We start from the raw sequence: 21,310 nt of genomic DNA, 5'->3' as shown, positions 1-21,310 counted from the left end.
GTTCCAGCTGAAAGAACAAGGCATACTGATATTTGCACAACATAGATTATATAAAGCATAGAAAAGCACAATTGTGTACTGCTGAACATCTACGGAAGTAATTTTTCTTCTGGGCTAAGGAAGAACAATACAAGTCATTTCCTCTAACTCATTTATCATATAAGTTGGCTGTATACCATTTACCATACTATTTTAATTATATGGGCACATGCAAGAGTTTATAGAGGAACGTGAGAACATGTAAAGGAGTATTTCCAAAAAAAATATTAAATGTAATCAATGTTACCTTGGATGCATGTGCTTAGTACAATTCAAATGCCCCTGTGGTGAGTATTGTCCAGTAAAGGCTGTTATATCAATGCATCAGAAATACAGATAGGAGAGCACCAAACAGAAGTAGAGTCCAGGAATAATTATAATTCAGTGTTTTGTAAAAAGCCAATCCATTTCAGGGTTGTAAGGGTCTTCATCAGGGATACAATACAATATACTCATATACCCTGACTTACCTTAAAGCAGACCTTTCAAAAAAATCTGCTTTAATGATAGCACTCCACACCCAAAATGAAAAACTACAAAAGGGTGCCAAAAATGAGACATTGTAAAAAAAAAAAAAGAATAATACTGAGAGCATGTTCTTGTGGGATTTTCAGTACCTAGATTTACCAGGAGATGTTTACAACACCGACCCACTGCCAGAAGAAGTGGATTCAAGCAGGGATCCGATTTTTATCTATAATGCCTCATTTTTGGCACCCCTCTGTAACAGTTTTTTTATTTGGGGGGCTGTCATTTAGGAGACCTTACATTGCCATGCAACATCTATCTGAACGTCCCCCGATGACACAGTATTGCTATTGATTTAATGTGTTGGTGTTCACTTCCTACCTAAATATATATACAGTATTTTAGTCCTCATCAAGAGGACCCCCTCAGAATTTCTTTTGCACAATGGCAAAGTACAGAATAGGTTTTGGTTTAAGACGGTATAAGATTTTATTAGGTTGATAATGAACAATGTTACTTTTTGTAGTGCTCCTCCAAGGAAACAGAGGACAAAATGTGTTTGTGATGTGTGAAATGGTTGTATGTCACAAATGTCATTGACACAAAATAAAATTTGTGAGATGGAGCATTTAATGAAAGTAAGCCAATAGACTATGTCCATTTACTGATGATGGAATTTCTCAGAGGCTTCTCAGAATTTTTATTTGCAGTATTGGTGCGGCAATGTCAAATTCATCACATATACATCAAAATAAAAGGTAAACAAAATAGTTGAAATCGATTTTGTGATGTACAGTAAATCTTTACGTGCTGGCAAGCTAAATTGAATGCTTGCCAATGGAATCTTTGAGAGATGTGGGAAGTTGATGGAGTCAACTCATCATTGCCCAGTCAGTAATGAAATTACCTTTTCTTAGGAGAAATATGAACACATTTGAAAAGACAATTTCACTTACCTTGTCATTTTAAGGCATAGAACCTGAAGTTTGAAGCCCAACTCCTGGCTGCAGTCAAGTCACTCCACCCCACCCCCTGCTTCACCATAAAGCCCAGCATCTAAATTCTGTGAACTTTTTTTGCTGTAACCTAATGTAGTTGTAACCTGAATATTTATATATATATATTTTTTTTTTATCAGGAAAGAAAGGTATTTCCTCTGATGGAGAGGTAGTTCTGACTCACGTGAAGAAATTAACACATGATTATGATAGTGACCAATTTGGATCTCAGAGTTTAAATGGAGATGCCCTAGCTCACACAGACACAGCTTCAGACTGTCCATCAGATGTGCCAGTTAAAGAATCCAGCACATGTGGGATGGTGGTATCTGATCCCCTTCAGCAATTCAAGAGGCTGTATAAGTTTGAGTCAGAGGATTCTGGAGTTGAGATGCCAAGTGGAGCCAACTCGCCCTCTACACCTAAAGGATCAGAGAAGAGTTTTGTGATGCATAGTAGAGATTCCTCCTGTGATTCAGGGGTGCTGAGTGCATCATCTTCACCTACTGTAGGCCACATGGAAATAAATGCAGGTACACATGAAGACGACACCAATAACTTTCTTTCTAATACTGAACACTCTAAGGAGTATAATGACAATATCAAGGACAATGCTGAAGACCAAGAAAACACCATAGAAGATTTTATTGACTGCCAGGAAGAGGAGGAATTGGATTTGCCACCATGCAGTGATGAAAACGACTGCACAGACAACGCATTGTACTGTACAGCACTCTCATCCACAATAGAGGAAGATACAAAAGCTGTGGATGACTTTTACAAAGACACGTTTGATGAAATTCAGGGTTTGCATCAGTTGAAAAGATGCCAAACAAGTGACAGTCTGGATGAATATATGGATGAATGTTGTCGACTGAGTGAGGTAAGGGCATATCTACATTATGTATGTCTAACTGATTATATATATGTATGTATGTATACATTTTGTGAAGTTACATATGTTTATGGATCAAAAAACTAATTGAGAAATACAGGTCATCAAGGTAATAATTCGATTAATTTTATAAATAAATCCTTTTTCTAGCTTTGAAAAGAGTTTATAGGGATACAACCTATGTCAGATTTTTATTTCTGCCTGTTTCTCTACTTTCTATCCCATTGATATAAATGTAATAATGGAAAACCCACAAACAGGGACAGACGGCAACAAAAACCTAGTAGACATTACAAACCCACTAAAACAACAGTGCTTTTATTTCTGTATGTTTTCAGTTGGAGAGATTCTCCTCAATTCTTTCCCCAATAACAAAGTAGAAATTGAGGGGAATCTTCCAAATAAGGCCTATGCAGCATTACAAACCCAATGGGATTGCTAATCCTTCTACATACTTACAAAAAAAAGGTTTAGGCTACTTCAACCTGTTATTGGTCTTACTCCAGTAAGATTATTATTATTATTATACAGGATTTATATAGGGCCGACAGTTTATGCAGCACTTTACAACATTAGGGCATACAGTACAATTACAATACAGTTTAATACAGTAGGAATCAGAGAACCCTGCTCGTTAGAACTTACAGTCTAAGAGGGAGGGTCAAGAGATACAAACGGTAATAACTATGAGGGATGGGCTGATGGAGAAAATAAGTGTACAGTTGTTAGGTGGGGGCCAGATAGACCTCTCTAAAGAGATGAATTTTCAGGGACTGTCTGAAAGTGGACAGAGTAGGAGATAGTCGTACAGATTGGGGGCAGGGTGTTCTAGATGATGAGAGAAGCTCTGGAAAAGTCCTGGAGGCGTGCATGGGATGAGGTGGCAAGGAGGCTAGAGAGCAAGAGGTCTCAGGAGGAACAAAGAGAATGATTTTGTTGATATTTTGAGACTAGGTTAAATATGTAGCCGGGGAAAACTTGTGAATGTCTATGTAAATTGTTGTTAGCATCCTGAATTTAATTTGTTGGGTGAGCAGAAGCCAGTGGAGGGATTGTCAGAGTGGGGTAGCAGATATTGAACAGTTTGTAAGGTGGATGAGCCTAGCAGCAGCATTCATGATGGACTGAAGGGGGGATAGTCTATATAAACATAAACCAATGATGAGGGAGTTGCAGTAGTCGAGGCAAGAGATGAATGACCAGGGAGTGAATTAGAAGCTTTGTGCCGTCATTGGTTAGGAAGGGGCATATCTTGGAGATGTTACAGAGGTTGAGGCAGCAAGCCTCCAGGATAACACCCAGAACCTTGGCATGCAGAGATGGGTTGATAGTTGTGCCGTTGATTTTGACAGAGAAACCGTTTCATATTATTCATAATCATTCAATACAAGGAGCTCAGTTTGAGTTGACTGAGTTTAAAGAAGTGGTGTGACATTCAAGCCAATATGTCTGTTAGTAAATTAGTGATGCTCAAATTGATAGTTTTGGGATGTCGATTTATTGAGATTGATTAACTAAAGGATTTGAGAATGTTCTTGCAACAAATTGTGTGAATTTCTATTTCAACTATCCAAGCATGTGGAGATGACAAAGATTTTCTTCCATGATTGGATAATTAAAGTGAATCTTCTCACATTTTTTTGTGTCAACATTTTCAAATCTTTTAATAAATTAGCCTCATTGTGTCAATGGACTAGAATCTGTTGTTTTCAGTGTCATGTATCCAAGTGTTACTAGCAGGAACTATCAGTACCGATTCTTAGTAACACTTAAAAACTAATTAAAACTATTCTTTCTTTTTTTGATGCAGAACTGAGTAAGTTTGGTGGTTGTAGCAAACAAGTGATAGCTCTCAATTGTGGCATGTTCATACACGAAGCCTGTTGTACAATGTGACATAAATACCATTTAGTAGATAGCCTAAGGCCAGGAATAGATTTTTTAACTCAACTTGAGATCTCTTCTTAGACTTTACAGGTGTGGGAAAGAGTGTATCATAAAGTATCTATGCAACAATTGCATCTGCTTGACTTGAGTGATAAGTGATTGAACCTTTGTTCCATTTTGCTATGAGGCCTAGGTTATGGTTTTGCTGATCTCTTTGATTCTGCTGGCACAGATAATTACATATAGTGTACAATTAAATTTTTTTCCAAGTCATTTCATATTCAGGAACACAAACCTAAAGTGTTTCTAGGGCCAAAACATATTTTAATTGTTTTAGACACTCTTACAGAAAGTAAAGGGAAATCCAAATGTTAAGGTTGTCACCCAAACAGAATGGAAGGGGCAATTTCCCAATAGGTTCAAGTGTTCCTGTGACAACTGTTTTAGAGATGTTCCCCCAACTTTGAAGCAATTTCCTCACACTTTCTGTTGTGTCTGTGGAGCAGGAGGTATAGAGAAATCCCCTAAAGTAGAACTATAGGCAAAACTTTTTTTTTTCATTTTGGATAGAATAAGGGAGGGTTATACCCTTGTCAGATTTTTTTCCGCCATCTGTGTCCTATTCCAGAGATTTCCCTTCACTTCCTGTCCCATAGCCAAACAAGAAGTGGGAAGAATTACCTGCAAATTTAAATTTAGGGAATTCCTTGGGGACTCCCAGGCCACCAGAAATAGTGTCCCAATGGGAAGATTTCCCCCTATTACATTTCTGGGGACAACCCAAATTTAGGATTTTCTTTTACTTTCACTTTCGATGATAATAGTAAACAGGACAAATAGAGAGGGTGAATCTCCTTAAAGCGGTTGTAAACCTAAAAAAAAAAAAAAAAAAAAAAACCCTGCAAGACAAAGGCATAATGAGCTAGTATGCATCGCATACTAGCTCATTATGAATTACTTACCTTAGAACGAAGCCCCGACACGGACCCCCAGACACTGCTGTGGGAGCTGACATTATCCCTTGGTGTCTCTTCCCGGTTCGGCGGCTCCGGCGCTGTTATTGGCCGGAGCCGCGATGGCGTCAATCCCTCGCGGGAGTCATTTTCCGGCAAGCTCCCAGCAAGGAAAGCTGAAGGTCCGCCGAACCTTCAGAGCGCATGCGCCGCTCGTGTGAGCGGCTGCATGCAGTGCAAATATCTCCTAAACCGTGACGGTTTAGGAGATATTAATTGTACCTACAGGTAAGCCTTATTATAGGCTTACCTGTAGTTAAAAGTGGAAAAAAGCGGTATACTACCGCTTTAACGAGGGCACAGGCAGCCAAAAAAAAAAACCTGACAGGTATTCCAATCCATCTCCACTCTATCTAAAACTAAGAAAGTTTTGTCTTTAGTTATTCTTTAATGGGTCCCAAACAGCAAAAAAAGTAATTGACAGTGGCTGCCCTTTTCCACTCTATACAAAACAACCCAACAAAAAAAAGTTTAACTCTAATGGTGGTGATCAGCAGGTAAGGTATGTGCCCATTGTTCGGGCATTTAAAGCCTAATTTAATTAAATAATAATAAAAAAATAATATTCAACACTAGGAACATTTTTTTTCCAACAGTGTGATGTGTCTCTTGTACTACTGTCTTCTGGTTAAGTAGAAATCTTCATCCTCCGATGTTCCCCCCCTCCGCAATCTTCAAGTGCAGCAGGAGTTAATAGAACTAGAAGGGATCTGGGACAGGCACTCATAAAGAGAGCCTGACTATGCCTGTCCTTTCTACCCAGCTCCTCCATTCATAGAAGCCTTACTACAGCTTCTGGGAATGAAAAACAATCTATGAATAAAGGGGATGGACCTTTCAGTCATCTGCCTGTCCTCCATTCATAGATCGAGTTTCATTCCTAGAAGCTGTAGTACAGCATCTGTGAATGAAGGAGCTGAGCGGAATGGGCAGGCATATTTAGGCATTGTTCATGGGTGCCTTTTACAGCTCCCTTGGTTCTATTACCCTTGTTGCACCGGAAGATTATGGCAGCGGAGTGGGGTGGAATTGGAGGATGAAGACTTCCACTAAACCAGAAGGCAGCACAAGGGACACATCACAAACACAAAAGGTAAGTAATGTCCCTTGTACTGATTGTTTATGTTTTTGCTTTAACAACACTTGCTTTAACAATGCTGGGGCAAGACCATACTGTACTCAACACAATAGAAAATAATTTGCCTAAGGGCAAATATCCTCCTGTAATCTTTATGTTTTATGTGGGCCACCCAGCACCAGAACCTATTAATGCCATTGTTTTATGAAATATAAGGCATCAAGCTGTCATCATATGTTCCATCTCTTTATAAAACTGTTAGGATCCAGAAACAATGATTACGTTCAACTGGCAGCCCTTGTGCTTTCTTTATATTTTGTAGATGAGTTACAGGTTTGGGATAGAATCATATGAGACTGTTTGCTGTAATAAGCACCATATCTATCGAGGAAACAATGCTGCTGACTAATCAAAAGATTTCTTTGATCAACCAGTGCTTGGATCTCTAGCCAGCTGTCTGAGGCTTTCAATGTCTTGTACAGTAAAACCTTGCGCTCAAATTAGCAGGTTGTTGAAATAAGCACCTCTCCTTCCCCTGTAATAATTACAGTCAGCCAGCAGTGTGATTTAACAATAGTGGTTACATAGCATAACAAGCATGGCACACGTAACGCCTCGTAGTGTGGTCTAAGTGGTAAAGAAAGATTTTAGGAAAGATATTTTACATCGGAGCATCTGTGTACAGTTCTGGAAGGTAGAAGTAACCTTCTGCCAGTACAGAGAGGCAAACTAACAATGCAGAGGTTGATAATAGTTAATCATTGGCAGCTAGGCCTGTTGAATAAGTGCATTCTGGACATCTGACAAACCATGTCTTTTTGACAAAAGAAAATATTTGAGCTTCTCGGATAGCTGTAGTTATTGTAACCAGTAGAATGTGGCAGAACGCTGTGTTTTATGGAGCTTACTCCACTGTTAAAGTAAACCTGAACTTTTTGGCTCAGAGAAACAAAGTGATCTAGTATCATGAAGTTGGCTTACTGCCTTACGTAATATACTCATCCTGGACCTGGACTTACAATTTGGCAAGGCTGGCATTAGGACTGAGCTGTCTGTGAGCTATTGTGGACTCATCTTGGCTAACTTGGGCTGCTCTTGATAACTGGGTTATCTATGTAAAAAAAAAAAAAAAATATATGTTTAAAATAATTTGCTGAATAAACGTTTAAAGTGTTACTACCCTCACAACAGTAAAATTAGTCTGTATATGCAATAAAGCATGCTTGTTATACTAACTGTGGAACCTAAGGGATTAATCCCCTGTATTCCCTAATCCATCTCCTGATAGAACAGAGCCTCTGCACATGCTGAGTTTGGTGTGTATTGCTATAGAGCAGTGGTTCTTAACCTGGGTTCGATCGAACCCCAGGGGTTCGGTGAGTCAGTCTGAGGGGTTCGGCGGGGGGGGCAACAGGGCAATTGCTCCCCCCGAGAAAATATTACTGATTGTGTGTGCCCTCCTGACCCTCCCCTGGTGTGTGCCCTCCCAGCCCCCTGGTGTGTGGCTTTACTGATCCCTGTACACTGTCCTATCCTCTGTCCTGTCAACTCCTGTCCTCTGCCCTATTCTCTGTACACCGTCCTACAGCCTACTGACCACTCTATCCTTCCCTACAATCAACTGACCAGTATACACTGCCCTACATGCTACTGGCCTCTGTACACTGCCCTACATCCTACTGACCTTTCTACACCGCCCTAAAAACTACCGACCCCTATACACTGCTCTACATGCTACTGACCTCGCTACACTGCCCTGCAAACTACTGAGCACTGTACACTACCCTACAAACTACTGAGCACTGTACGCTACCCTACAAACTACTGACCACTGCACACTGCCCTACAAACTACTCACTACTGCACACTGCCCTACAGCCTACTGACCTCTGTACGCTGCCCTACAGCCTACTGACCTCTGTACCCTGCCATACAGCCTACTGACCTCTGTACCCTGCCATACAGCCTACTGACCTCTGTACGCTGCCCTACAGCCTACTGACCTCTGTACGCTGCCCTACAGCCTACTGACCTCTGTACGCTGCCCTACATACTACTGACCTCTGTACATTTTACTTTGTATGATACGTTTAATTCAGTTCTGTAAACAACACCTTATTTTCTGGCAGTGCCCCTCCCGAGACTAGACTCACAAAATCATATTTTATTTTTCCAATTAAGAAGGGTTCGGTGAATGCGCATATGAAGCTGGTGGGGTTCAGTACCTCCAACAAGGTTAAGAACCACTGCTATAGAGGGTTTTTTTGGGGGGCGGGGGCAGGGGGTGCATGTGATCAGCACAGGGTCAATCAGCACTGTATAGACAGAGGGTCAAGGGTTCTGCAGGGTCATAAAACAGTCAGAGTAGAATGAAAACTCCTCCTACAAGCTTTAACCAGAAACTCATATTAGTCATAAGACTGCTCTGCTACTGTATATACTGCTGATAAAAAAGGTACTGTATTTAGCAGTTACTAAAATATTTGCAGTTCCCTGTTCTGTGTACTGTGGGAGACCAGATATAGTAAATTCAGGTTCCTTGTTTTAGTAACACTTTAATGTTTATTTTTTTAGGTAGTTAGGCAGCCCATAGATGAGTCTTTTTTTTTTTCGTTTGACCAGCGTGTTGAATGAAAAAAAACGTATTTGATTCCCCCATCCACTCCCCGCTAAGCTATTATATTCTGACAGTGGTATGACTGCAGCACAAATTAGCACAAAGAAGTCGATCGGTAGACGACCACAGCACCCATACATGGATTGCTACATTGGCCAAAGTTAGATCCATGTATTGCTGGCTTTAGGATCCTTTCACATAGTGCGGAGTGCGCTCTTTATTGTCAGAGGATCTGTGACAATCCCTCAGAAGAACCGAGAAGAAAGGATGTCAATTATTTGACATCTATGCTTGTTCAGTTTGTGTCCGGCGGACAGGGGTGGACCTGTGACAGCTCTATGGGCAGTCAAGTGTAAACAGACTCTGCTGTTCGTTTACATCCACCTACATCCGATCCCCTACATTTAAGTCTGCAAATACGGAAAAGGATGCAGTCCTTTTCTGTTTTATTCTTTTGCAGATCTGGACGGACTCGGAGGTAGTCAAATGTAAACAGACACAAGTCCATTTACATCTGCCTGTCCATAGCGCTGCATGGAGCTCCTGATCAGATCTGCCTGAAAAACTGACAGGCGGACCTGATTGGAAAGCCTGTGTGAAAGGGCCCTGGGATTACAGACTCTGTCATGACCCTATTTGGCAATTCCTGCTTACTTCCAATCCAAATATGAAATGATAGAAAATCTCTCCTCTGTGAAAACCAACAAAGCAAATGTTACAGTCAACATGAAAGTGCCAACTATGCCTAACCCCCCCCCCCCCGCTTCATTCATAGAACCTGTACTATCAATTTTCACAATTAAAATCGAGGAGGGGCAAATTAATAAAAGGTCCACCTCCCCATTCATAGAGTGCTTTTCATTGTGGGAATTAATAGTATAGCTTCTATAAATGAAGCAGGGGGAAGAAAATGGCGGGCATAATTGGCACTTTTGGCGTGTGCTTGAGACAGGTGTAGCCGCTCATATTAACACCTGCAGCACCGGATTAAAACAAACTCACAGGAGTTTCTAGAGGCAGAGGACTGATTTTAAGCAACACAGCAGCCACCATCAGAAGGGACACTTTTCACTCATTGTAAGTACCGTCCTTGGTGCCGATTAAAAAAAATCACTAAAATGAAAGCATTTGTAAAGGAAAATAAGAAAACATGTCATAATTACCTACTCTGCGCAATTGTTTTGCACAGAGCAGCCCTGATCCCTTTCTTCTTGGGTCCCCCTCCCCCTTGCCGAGTGAGGCTTGCTATGGGGGCACTCATGCTTGCTTATACATAAAATGTTGGTGCTGCGCTATCGGATACCAGCTAATAAGCATGAACCTCAGATGTACAACTGACAGACTTAAAAGTTTAAAAGGGCATAAAATGTGTAAAAAAAATGTGAATTAATGATTGCAAGACCACAAAAACCATAGAAGAGCAAAGTAAGTGTAAGCTACGAATTAGCTGATCGGTGACTGCAACAGTTGGTTACTCTGACCATCTTACATATTGATAGTGCAGGAGTATCTTTGAATTATCAGTTATGCGTGCTTGCTCCCGAGCGAACTCTCTGTATCCAAAGACACACAGAAAATGGCTTAGCCCCCCCCCCACCTCACTGGCTGTGACTGACAGCAGCTGCATCCCAGCCAATGAGGGGGGGGGGGGGAACCTGGGAGAGCCTCAGCTCTCGTGCACATCGCTGGATCAGAATTCAGCTTAGGTAAGTATTAGGGGGCTGAGGGGGGAGCTGCGCACTGAAGGTTTTTACCTTCATGCACAGAATGCATGAAGATAAAAAACCTTCAGTCTTCACAACCACTTTAAGGTTTATTCTCTACAGCGACAACACAGAAGCAATACAAACTTAATAGAGGTTATAATCCTTTACTACACAAAGCTAGAAAAAAAAGGTTTTGACTTTACATACATTTTAAGCATAAAGTCTTAAGAAGGAAGATCATAAATGAGCAAATTAGAGCTTCCCTTTACCTAAACTTAGCACAAAGGATTATGTTTCAAGAAAAAGCTTTTGGAATTATGTACATTGTAGGTTTGTAAATGCACTGACTTCCGTCATTAGGCTAGATCCAGCATTGTACCTCAATCCATACATTCCTATTTAAGAACTCAAAAGCATTCCACCTTTCTAAGCAGTCCCTAATTAGTGGCCATAGGCGGTCACATGGAACAGACCAATATGACACAATACACAAAGAACATTTGGCTAGTAATATTTAAACAATCCACTGTAAAGGTTTAAAAATGGCGTACCTGAAATATACAGGAAATGCTGTGTCTTTGTTCTTACATTGTTTTTTTCTGAACAAACATCAATCTACCTTTTCAATTCAGGTTCAACAATGTGTAAATAATTTAAGTTTCAAGTCAGTACAGACATTTTTTGTTGAATGGGGTCTTAGGAATAGGTTGGCGCCCCTCCAGCCCTCCTTGCTTCCATAGTTCAGAAGCTCAGGTGTAGCCCTCACTGCTGACAGACAAACACTTGTTTAATGTTCAAACGTACCATCGCTGAGCCTTTAAAGCATTCTCATAATTTATCTGTATAAGAAAAAAAAGAAAATTACGACAGGAGTTATTGTACTTGGTTAAACATTTATTTTCAGATGACATTAATCCCATGAGAACACAATAAACATCACTGAAGAAATTAATCGGTATTAAAGGATTGGATGATATGTTTACTCTGTGACTCTCTGAGTTTACTCATAGTAGATCAGATGATAACCTCTGTGTAATACTGACCCTACATGTGCAGATTCCTAAGGTGACATACCTTCCAGAGACATGGTAGAATGCTCAACTACCTGTGATGCATTGAAAAACATTATCATTTTATTTTAAACAAGTAATACGTCCTGACAGTTGAAAAATTGAACATGTAACTTGTGGCATGACCGTTATGCTCAATCGTTGGTGATTAGACATGCATGCAATTAATTAGACAGACAAGCAATAATCTTTCTGTGTAATCTAGTTATTTCACCATACAGTTTTGATTTCCATTCATCAAATAAATATATCTGCCTCAACTGAACACTGAATTGTGCTGTGAAATTGCCGAATTGTCTTTGCAATCATTCAAAATGTTAAGTGGCCAACAGAAGATCTCTCAACATCTTCCATTTGATGTTTTATTATTATTATTATTATTATTATTATTATTATTATTATTATTACTATACAGGATTTGTACAGTGCCAATAGTTTGCGCAGCACTTTACAAAATGAAGGCAGACATTACAGATACAATACAATTTGGTACAAGAGGAATCAGGGGGCCCTGCTTGGTAGAGCTTACAATCCAAAAGGAAGGTCCAAGTGATACAAAAGGTAATAACTGTAGGGGATAAGCTGATGGAGAAAGGAAAAACATAAAAAAAACAGGTAACCAGGTACCCACTCACCCCCAAAAGGTGCTTAATGGGACAGCAGAGGGGGGGGGGGGAGGCAGACAAGCAGAGCTTCCCTTTTTGTGTGGAGCTCCGCTTTAAGCATCATCTAGCTCTTCCAGTCTCACTGCTCTTGCCCTCCCATTTCGCTCATTGGACTTTAGTTCTTTCAGGCATGCAAGTCAAGCATCACATGCTTGCGTCAGCTTGGACAGTATCCATATAAAATACAGTCTGCCTAGAAATGCTCACCCCTCCAAACTGAAATCCACCCATCAAGGCATTTTGATAGTTGCATAACTCCTGCCAAAAGCCGGCCCACTGAGGGCTCTTTTGAGGAGGACTGATGCCGGTCTCTCCCATTAGCCATGGTCTGCCTGCACTGAGACCTTGTGATGGTGTCAATGGGCCTAAAATAAAGTATGCATGTTGTGATGGAAAAAAGGAAGGTTTTATTTGAAGATTTCATTAGAATTTTCATGAAGGGGGTGATGAAACAGGGAAGGCAGAATATAAGCAGATTAAACGAGAAGTATGGCCAAAGCTTGTTTGGCCTTACTTCTTGTGTGGGTCACAGGAGTGCACTTACTTTTGCACTTCTGTGACCCAAAATTAACCAACAGCAGACTAAAGTCTGCTGTCAGCTGACGTCACAGAGCTGCTCTGGTCTCTGAAAGGATCCCAACAATAAAGTCAAGAAATCTGGGATACACCCAGATTTCTTGACTTGCAGCTAGCTCAGCCTCTCAGTGCACCACCAAGAGGGAGAACCTGAGCCAGCCGCTCCCTCCAGTGCTCAGCCGAGCAGAGAGCAGTGATTAACAGACACCTCTCTTTGCTCAGAGCGGCATGAGAACTGAGCGATTAGCAGTCACGTGATCAGAAGGGTTGCCACCTCATCCCTTTAATCCAGGAGACATATTAATTACACAGGTTCTGAGGCTAATATAATGCACTTGAGGCACTAAGTGAGTTTAATTTCCACCTTAATCAGCCACAGAACCTGTGTAATTAATATGTGGCCTGGTTTAAAGGGATGAGGTGGTAACCCTAGTGATCAGTCAGTTCTCGGGCTTAGAGGCAGTGGGGAACAGATGCAACATCAAACAGATGCAGCATCAGGTAGGTAAGTATGTAAATTTTTTTTTTTTTTTTACAATCCCACACTTCTACTTTCATCAGCTTTAAGTGGCTGTCTGAAATGTCATATAAAAATCTTCCCAAGGTTTAATTATTCCTTTAAATGCAGATGGTGGAACTGTGCCTGGGGTTACCAGCTGCTTATCTAGACACAAAGGCATGGACAGCGCTGACTAAGTTTTTATTTTTATATCTTTCCGTAGAACTCATATTCTTTCAAACCCCCATCATTTCCTGTGTAGGAAATAGCAAGCACATTGTTATTCCAGCAACATGAAAGGAAATAAAATCTATTGCAGAATTATATTAAATATTCATGCACACATTATGTTTAAAGATAGACTAGATGGACCACAAAACCTCATTGTAAACAATGACAATACGGTGTGCTGAGGACCTGTGTTGAGGTGATTTACAGAATGTCTCTCCACTGCTCGCTCTCAGTGAGACATCTTACTATTGATTGCTTGCCTTAGAAAATAAAAACATTTTGCCTTTCCAGTTTTGAGCATATATGTGTGTGGTTTTTACTCTTACTTACCTAATCATACGAGGCAGTATAATCATACAATTCACTAATGAATCAATTTGTAGCACAGTAAACCCTCCTTAAAACTAGCGGTATATACATGTCTCTTTTTATTACATATGCCAAACGTTTAAAGATTATTCCTCATTTCAGGACAGTGGGTGAAGCTGTAAAAATCATTACTTTACGCCCCATCATCCAGACGCACATCTAGAATTGCTGGAGTATATTGCAAATATTGTATAATATTATAGAGCCAGGTTTGAAATACATTTCCCTATAATAATGGACTGTATCTGCACTATACATGAGCTGTTCTGGATGTGCATCTGGATGATGGTGGTTTAAGGAATAGTTTTCGTGTCCACCCCCCCCCCCCCCCCCACACTGTTCTGAAATTAGGAATAATTTCATTTTTGGGATATTTGATGGAACGAGACATGTGAATACCTTCTGCTCTAAGGGTGCACTCTGGGCATGGATTAACAGAACCATGCCTGGGTTTGATTGTCCCCTCTACCAATTCCAACTGGGCTATAGGCAAGTGTTCCAGGGCACACTTACATCATCACCTCTGCCAACTAAACCACAGGAATCCCTGCTTCTGTGTTCAGTGATCTACAGTATGAAGAGTTCTGTGCTCAGACATGGTGTGCACTCACACTGAATGGAACTGTATGGGAACAAAAGTGAACCATGAATGAGACCACCTCTTCCAAGTGCACCTACATTACGTGAACACACCAGACCAAGGGGGCGAACAGTGCCTCCTAAGAAGGTTTTTACTGTACTATATGTAAATATACCTAATCTTATGGAAAATGGCAGGGTTGCCAGCTTTTTGGCTTCAGCCTATATATAAGCGAAAGCTTGATTATCATTATTAATGTCTTAAAAAATGTAGAGAAGAAGGGGACACACCCCGAAAGCTTGTCTAAAAAAATTGGATGTTAGTACAAATAAACAAAAAGTATCACAGACAGTACTCAATTGTTTCTGTTTAAAAAATGTAGAAAACCCAGCACTTTTCTCCGTAACCACTTATGAAATATTTATTAGTGAAAACAGGGTAAACGTCATCATCCATGGAATATCTAGCACCTTTTAATTTTTAATACGCTACCCATTTACTTATTTCACACTGCTTTGGGATAAACAGGCGAGATTCAGACCGAAACATAGCATGTTGAATTTTCTATCTGCTATCTACCTCATCTTTATTTGGCCAGATGATCCAGTATTCAGGTTGTAAGAACATCGGGTCTTTAAGCATATCCTGAACCTCATCTTGGAGGAAGCCAGGAACAAGAATGGGATAATCCTGCTGTGATGTTGTTCCCAGCCGTGCCTTTTATTCCTGACTGCTAGGATGTTATGGAAAGAAATTCAGCTTAAACAATGCTTTGTGCCTTCCGCAGGGAATTGGGGTTTTACACAAACCAAGGGGGAATCGTGGTAAATTTATCATCGTTACGTCATGTTTGTTAGTTAAGGGAAACAAAACGTAGATACATTACTAAATCAGGTGCAGATAGAATTGTATGTGGAACAAAGGGTAGATAATACAGAGTATGAACTTGGGCCTTCAGCAAATTGACAGTAAATAAACTTTTGCAGTGAATGATGTATTTTATGTTCACTGGCTACTTGGAGGACATTGACAACATTTTTAATATACACACCAATCCTTGTGCTAGCAATGGAAGGTGCACAAAGAAATTAACACCAAAAAAAAAAAAAAAAATATATATATATATATATATATATATATATGTATATATATATATATATATATATATATCACAAGCAGCTGTACAATATATTGCTAAACATTTTTTTTTTTTTTCATTTTAAGCGCTCCATAGTGCCGAGCTTTGTCAAAACCCCTGAGATCAAAAAAGTGTACCACTGGCAGGGCTGCTGTTAGTACAGCCTACCTGGCAGGGGGTATCCCGGGAAATCACAGGGACCTGTACAGCCTACCCCCCTCCCCCAAATATATAAAGTCACTATTTTCACAAAAAATACACTAAAATCATTATTAACGGACACAAACGTAACAGTGAACTTGTGTGAATTAGGGGCGGCACAGTGAAAGGGGGGGCACACGGGGAGGGGGGGGGGAATCAGAAGCCAGCAGAACAGGGAGTGGAATTGGTGTCAGAGAAGCAATTACAGGAATGATGCCCTGTCTCTGTGTCTCTCCCTGCAGTAGCTGAAAGCTGGCAGGAGTGGTAAAAACTGGCTTTCAGCTGCTGCGGAGAGCCGTACAGGGCATCCTTCTGTAATTGTCCCTCTGCCCGACTGCACCGATTCCCTGTGCTGTTGGGGCCCCCCTGTGTGCCTGGGCACCCTACAGGAGGACTGGTGGTCCCCCCCTATCAGTGGCCCTGACCACTGGTAAACATTTACTTAAGTTAAAGTAGAAGTAAATGTTCATTTTTGAATAGCGTGAGGGGGGCCGGGCCTATAACCCTGGTGAGATTTTTTTGCCGTCTGGGTCCCATTGGGTAGACTTCCCATTACTTCCTGTCCGTTAGCCAAAACAGGAAGTGAGAGGAAATAACTCCAAAATTAGAAAATCCCTTGTTGTCACAAGGGTCACCAGAACTAGTGTCCCCATTGGAAGATTTCCCCTCTATTCCTATTCTGGTGACAACCAGAAATGTGAGATTTTCTTTCCCTTTCAATAATAATGGTAAACAGAACAAATAGAGAGGGCAAATCTCCCTAACTGGAGCACAGACATCAATCAAAACATGACAGTTGTTCTAATCCAGCATTAAGCATAGGATACCACATACAAAGTGTGCATATGTACTAGGGATCAACCGATTATCGGCAACACTGATATATCTGGGGCCGATATGCACTTTCCCCTATATATCGGAATTTGCCCCTGAGGTTACTGATATTGACGCCCCCCCGCCACCTTCCGCGGCTCGCCCAGGTCTCCCATCCCACCGGGAGACCCGGGCATCCTACCTCCTCAGCCGCCGAAGAGAAAACCCGATCAAAGCCACATTCGGCTCTGATCGAGTCTCCATGTAAAAAACCAGAAGTGATGTCATTACATCACTTCCGGGTACTCGGCGCTGAATTAAAAAAAATGACAGCATTCAAGACAACTTGGCGTTTTAAATGCTTTTCAGTGCCGAGGAGGGGTTTGGAGTATTTTAGACCCCTAGATCCCTCCACAAGGACTACCTTTAGATAAAAAAAATAAAATAATTTTTTTTTTTACATGTCCGAAAATATCGGCCGATATCCGATGACCAAACTATCGGTATCGGTATCGGCATTAAAAAACTATATCGGTCGATCACTAATATGTACATACCATAAACTGTAGATAACTGCGCGACTGTAGATAACTGCGCAGCCGTTCTTTGGAAGGCAGATGTAGAAAAAGGAGCTTGTGTAGAGACAAGGAAAACTGGCAAACGTAAATGCATAAAAAAAAAAATTCTTTATTGAGCAATAAGCAACAAACAAGCAAAAATAAATCCGACATCGTATTCACGACACATTTTGTTTTTTTACTGACTTTTTCCAGAGAAATCCTGTCTCCTGAAAAAGTCCCTGTTGTGATGAAACGTGCCAGCAATGATGGTTTTATTTTTGCCTGTTTGAGATTTATATACATTTTATTTTGCCTTCCTCCTGATTTCTACATAAGCTACTTTTTCTACATCCGCCTTGCAAAGGCTAATGGCTGTAGGTGCAAATGGGATCCTGGGGAGATTGCTGTGACTGAGACAGTAGTGACTGCGTCTCCAAGAGTTGGTACTTCTCATTAATACAGAAGTGTGAACACAAGTCTACTTGGATTTTAGCTATTTTTTAGATTTATATCGAAGATTAAGCTCTCATTTACTTTCATGCAGTTTGTTAAAGGAACGTGCATTGATGCACATTATTGCACAAGTTAATATGCATTATATTAAGGCCATCTATTGAAATTAATAATCTTTCGACATACGAAAACACCCTAAAGTCTTGTTCACACTACGGGTAGTGGCTGTCTGTGCAATTCTCACACAAGAACGTGTGTCATGCATAGAGCACCCTTTTATTTCTAGTAGTGTGCACATTTTTTATGTTGTATTATACACATAGCGCTGGAGTTTTTGGATTCTAAGAAACATTTCAAGATGAAAAGCACCTGACATTTTCATAAATATATTCTACAACAATGACAAACAATTCCATTCAAGTTGTGGCATTCAGGTAATTTGTATTGTTTAAAATTCTGTATTGGCTGTCTTTTTACTTCATGGTTCAACGATGCTGAAAAATATAATACCTACAAAAGACCACAGTGCAAATTCCATACAACTTGCCAAGCCTGTTAAAGAAAAGTCAACAGGGGAGTGAAGAATCTGGCAGTCTATCAACTGTCTTTTCAACTACAATGTCTGCTATGAACATCAAAACCTAGAGTTATTTAGGGATCTAAATGGTCTATCATAGATAACCTATGTGTTCAGAAAATCGGAGCTGGCCATACACTAACTGATTTCTCTCACTATATTCTCACTATTGTGTTTTGACAGCAGGTATCTATCAAAATACCAGAACAACTGATGCATCTGATTGGACGCAGGTACTTACATAGTTACATAGTTAGTCTGGTTGAAAAAAGACACAAGACCATCTAGTTCAGGGGTCTTCAAACTATGGCCCTCCAGTTGTTCGGGAACTACAATTCCCATCATGCCTAGTCATGTCTGTGAATGTCAGAGTTTTACAATGCCTCATGGGATGTATAGTTCTGCAACAGCTGGAGGGCCGTAGTTTGAGGATCCCTGATATAGTTCAACCAATAAAGATACTGTTTGGCCAACAATTTTCTTCCTGCCTCCTTTGATTTTTTTAGTCAAGGGATATCATGTGTGAGGGTCACTCCACCAAGCAATCCAGACAGAAATCGATCAGTGTATGACCAGCTTTAGTCTAGCTAGCATAAATAGGGGTTAATCCAAGCCTGAATGAAGAATCCTGCGTGGCAATGTGTACCATAAGTCCTTAGAGTCAGCTCTGGGTGCAAGGTCTTCTTTGTTGACTTGTGCCCCAGCACTGTTTCCAAACCACATAGGTTGTGTTACAGGAGTATAATAATCACAACTACAGGTATGCTCTTGAACTATATGGCACCTGGAAAAGTGATCTTTTATGTAGTGATACTAAGGATTAGGAGGTATACTGTGATAAGAGGAAATGTTGCCATGACAGTCAGAGGATATCCTGTCTGCATAGACACAAGGAATGAAGAGCCTGAGTCCTATAATCTTTGACTCAGTAAAGGATAGTATCTGGTCTTAAGGGGAAACTACAATCTTTGTTAAGCTTTATAGATATATGTGACATCTAGACAAGAAAAGAGGGAAACAGATATCATTGGCTCAGGAAGACATAACCTGCAGAAGGTTCCAACCCTTCACCACTAACAAAAATTATTTTGTTGCAGTCTGTGTACCCACTGAAGAAAAACTTCCCATCACTTCCTGCCCTAACAGGAAATTAAATCTATCCTGGCTATTTCATGTAAATAGTCTTATCAATGATCCAAAAACTGATCTCCAAATGGCTATAAAAAAGTCATTAGGGTGTGCGACCCCATATATTCCTGAATCACTAATGGCACTTTTCCACTGCAAGTACCGGCTCGGCTCCACTCGGCCCTGCTTGGCCCTGCTTGGCTCTGTTTGGTTTTCCACTGCATGGTACCGCATGGTACGGTGTTGGAACAGTTCGGTACGGTTTGGTACAATTTGCTTTTCCACTGAAGTAAAGTGGGTAGGATAACAATGATTCTCTGACCAATCAGTGGCTAGTAGTGACAAACAGTCAAGGCTGCATGCAAAGGATTGTGGGATATGGTACCAGTACGGCCCTTTTGGAACCGCAACTGAGGTGGTACTGTTTAAGCGAGCCGTACCGTTCGGTTCCATGTAGTGGAAAAGCTCCGCCGTACCATACCGAACCGGTCCAACACCATACCATGCGGTACCATGCAGTGGAAAAGCGCAAAAGCGAGCCGAACCGTTCAGTTCCATGCAGTGGAAAAGCACCATATTTGTTTTGTCTAGGAGGGTGCAATGAAGAAGAACACTTATCATATTCCAAGCTCTCCCAATCTTACTTGTTTCAGGCCTGGAATGTGGGTGGACCCTCAACACCATCATGTACAATTTTCGGTCAATGGCGGCTGCTGATCTGTAGGTGATGGCCTTGGGAGGGGTGGCCACATGACTGGGAGAAAAAAAAGCAGATTAGAAGGATCACTGGTCTCCCTAGACCAGGGTTCTTCAAATTATGATCCTCCAGTTGTTCAGGAACTACAATTCCCATCATGCCTAGTCATGTCTGTGAATGTCAGAGTTTTACAATGCCTCATGGGATGTGTAGTTCCGCAACAGCTGGAGGGCTGTAGTTTGAGGATCCCTGCCCTAGACCAAATGATCATTAATTCAAGAATCTACAGGGCACCCTAATGTCATTTCTTTGTAGCTAATCAGAGCTCAGTTATAATGTAAGTATACTCTCATTCCTATGTATAGTTCAATTGTCTATGTTATGGTATTTGAACATGTAGAGGGAGATTTACTAAAAGTGGGGCACATAAAATGTAGTGCACCTGTGCAAAGTAACCAATCTGCTTCTAGGTTTCAGTCTCGGTTCACACTGCCGCGACTTGGGATCTGACTTGTGAGACCCCATGTTGCATGACACATAAAATCCCATGTTAGAGCCCTTTCAGACTGAGGTGTTGGAAAACTGCTCATAAAACGCTGATCGCTTTTGCGACGCTTTAGCGGTGCACTTTTTTTAAGGATACGTGGCTCAAAAACTGCTTCAAGATCCATATTCATTTCAATGGAGAGAGGTGTTTTTGAGGCGCTTTTTTAGCGCTCCAAACATGCTCCAATGATGCTGTTTACATGATTTTTTTCGCTGCCCCGCCAGCACACTCTCCCCAGTGTGAAAGCGTTCATTGATTTTAATGGGAATAGATTTTCATGAGCTTTTCAGGCGCTTTTTTAGCGCCAACGCGCTTGAAAAGCACCTCAGTGTGAAAGGGCTTTTGGAGAGCTGTCTTATTTAGTATTACTGAAGTCACTCTGAAAAAGTTCCTGTACTAATTCAAGGCGACTTTTATCCAACTGCTATTCTTTATTTCTATCCAAGTGGTACTCAAGTCACCAGGAAGTTGCCTGGCAAAGTCACATTGCAAGTCATGAACTGAG

At 40.9% G+C, this 21,310-nt stretch overlaps 1 protein-coding gene across 1 annotated transcript in view; it reads left to right on the top strand.

Moving 5' to 3' along the window:
- LOC309562543 (uncharacterized protein) overlaps window positions 1–21,310 on the top strand; it is a 59,390-nt gene that overhangs the window by 12,754 nt on the left and 25,326 nt on the right. The window contains exon 2 of the mRNA XM_082266790.1: window positions 1,646–2,388. Within this exon, the coding sequence (XP_082122916.1) occupies window positions 1,646–2,388 (743 nt within the window). The remainder of the gene's footprint in view (window positions 1–1,645; window positions 2,389–21,310) is intronic.

This window comes from Pelophylax lessonae (genome assembly GCF_965119305.1).
Source record: "Pelophylax lessonae genome assembly, chromosome: 9".
In the NCBI taxonomy this organism is placed as follows: domain Eukaryota; kingdom Metazoa; phylum Chordata; class Amphibia; order Anura; family Ranidae; genus Pelophylax; species Pelophylax lessonae.
The sequence above is the reverse complement of the archived record's forward strand: the minus strand, read 5'-3'. Positions and strand labels throughout refer to the sequence as shown.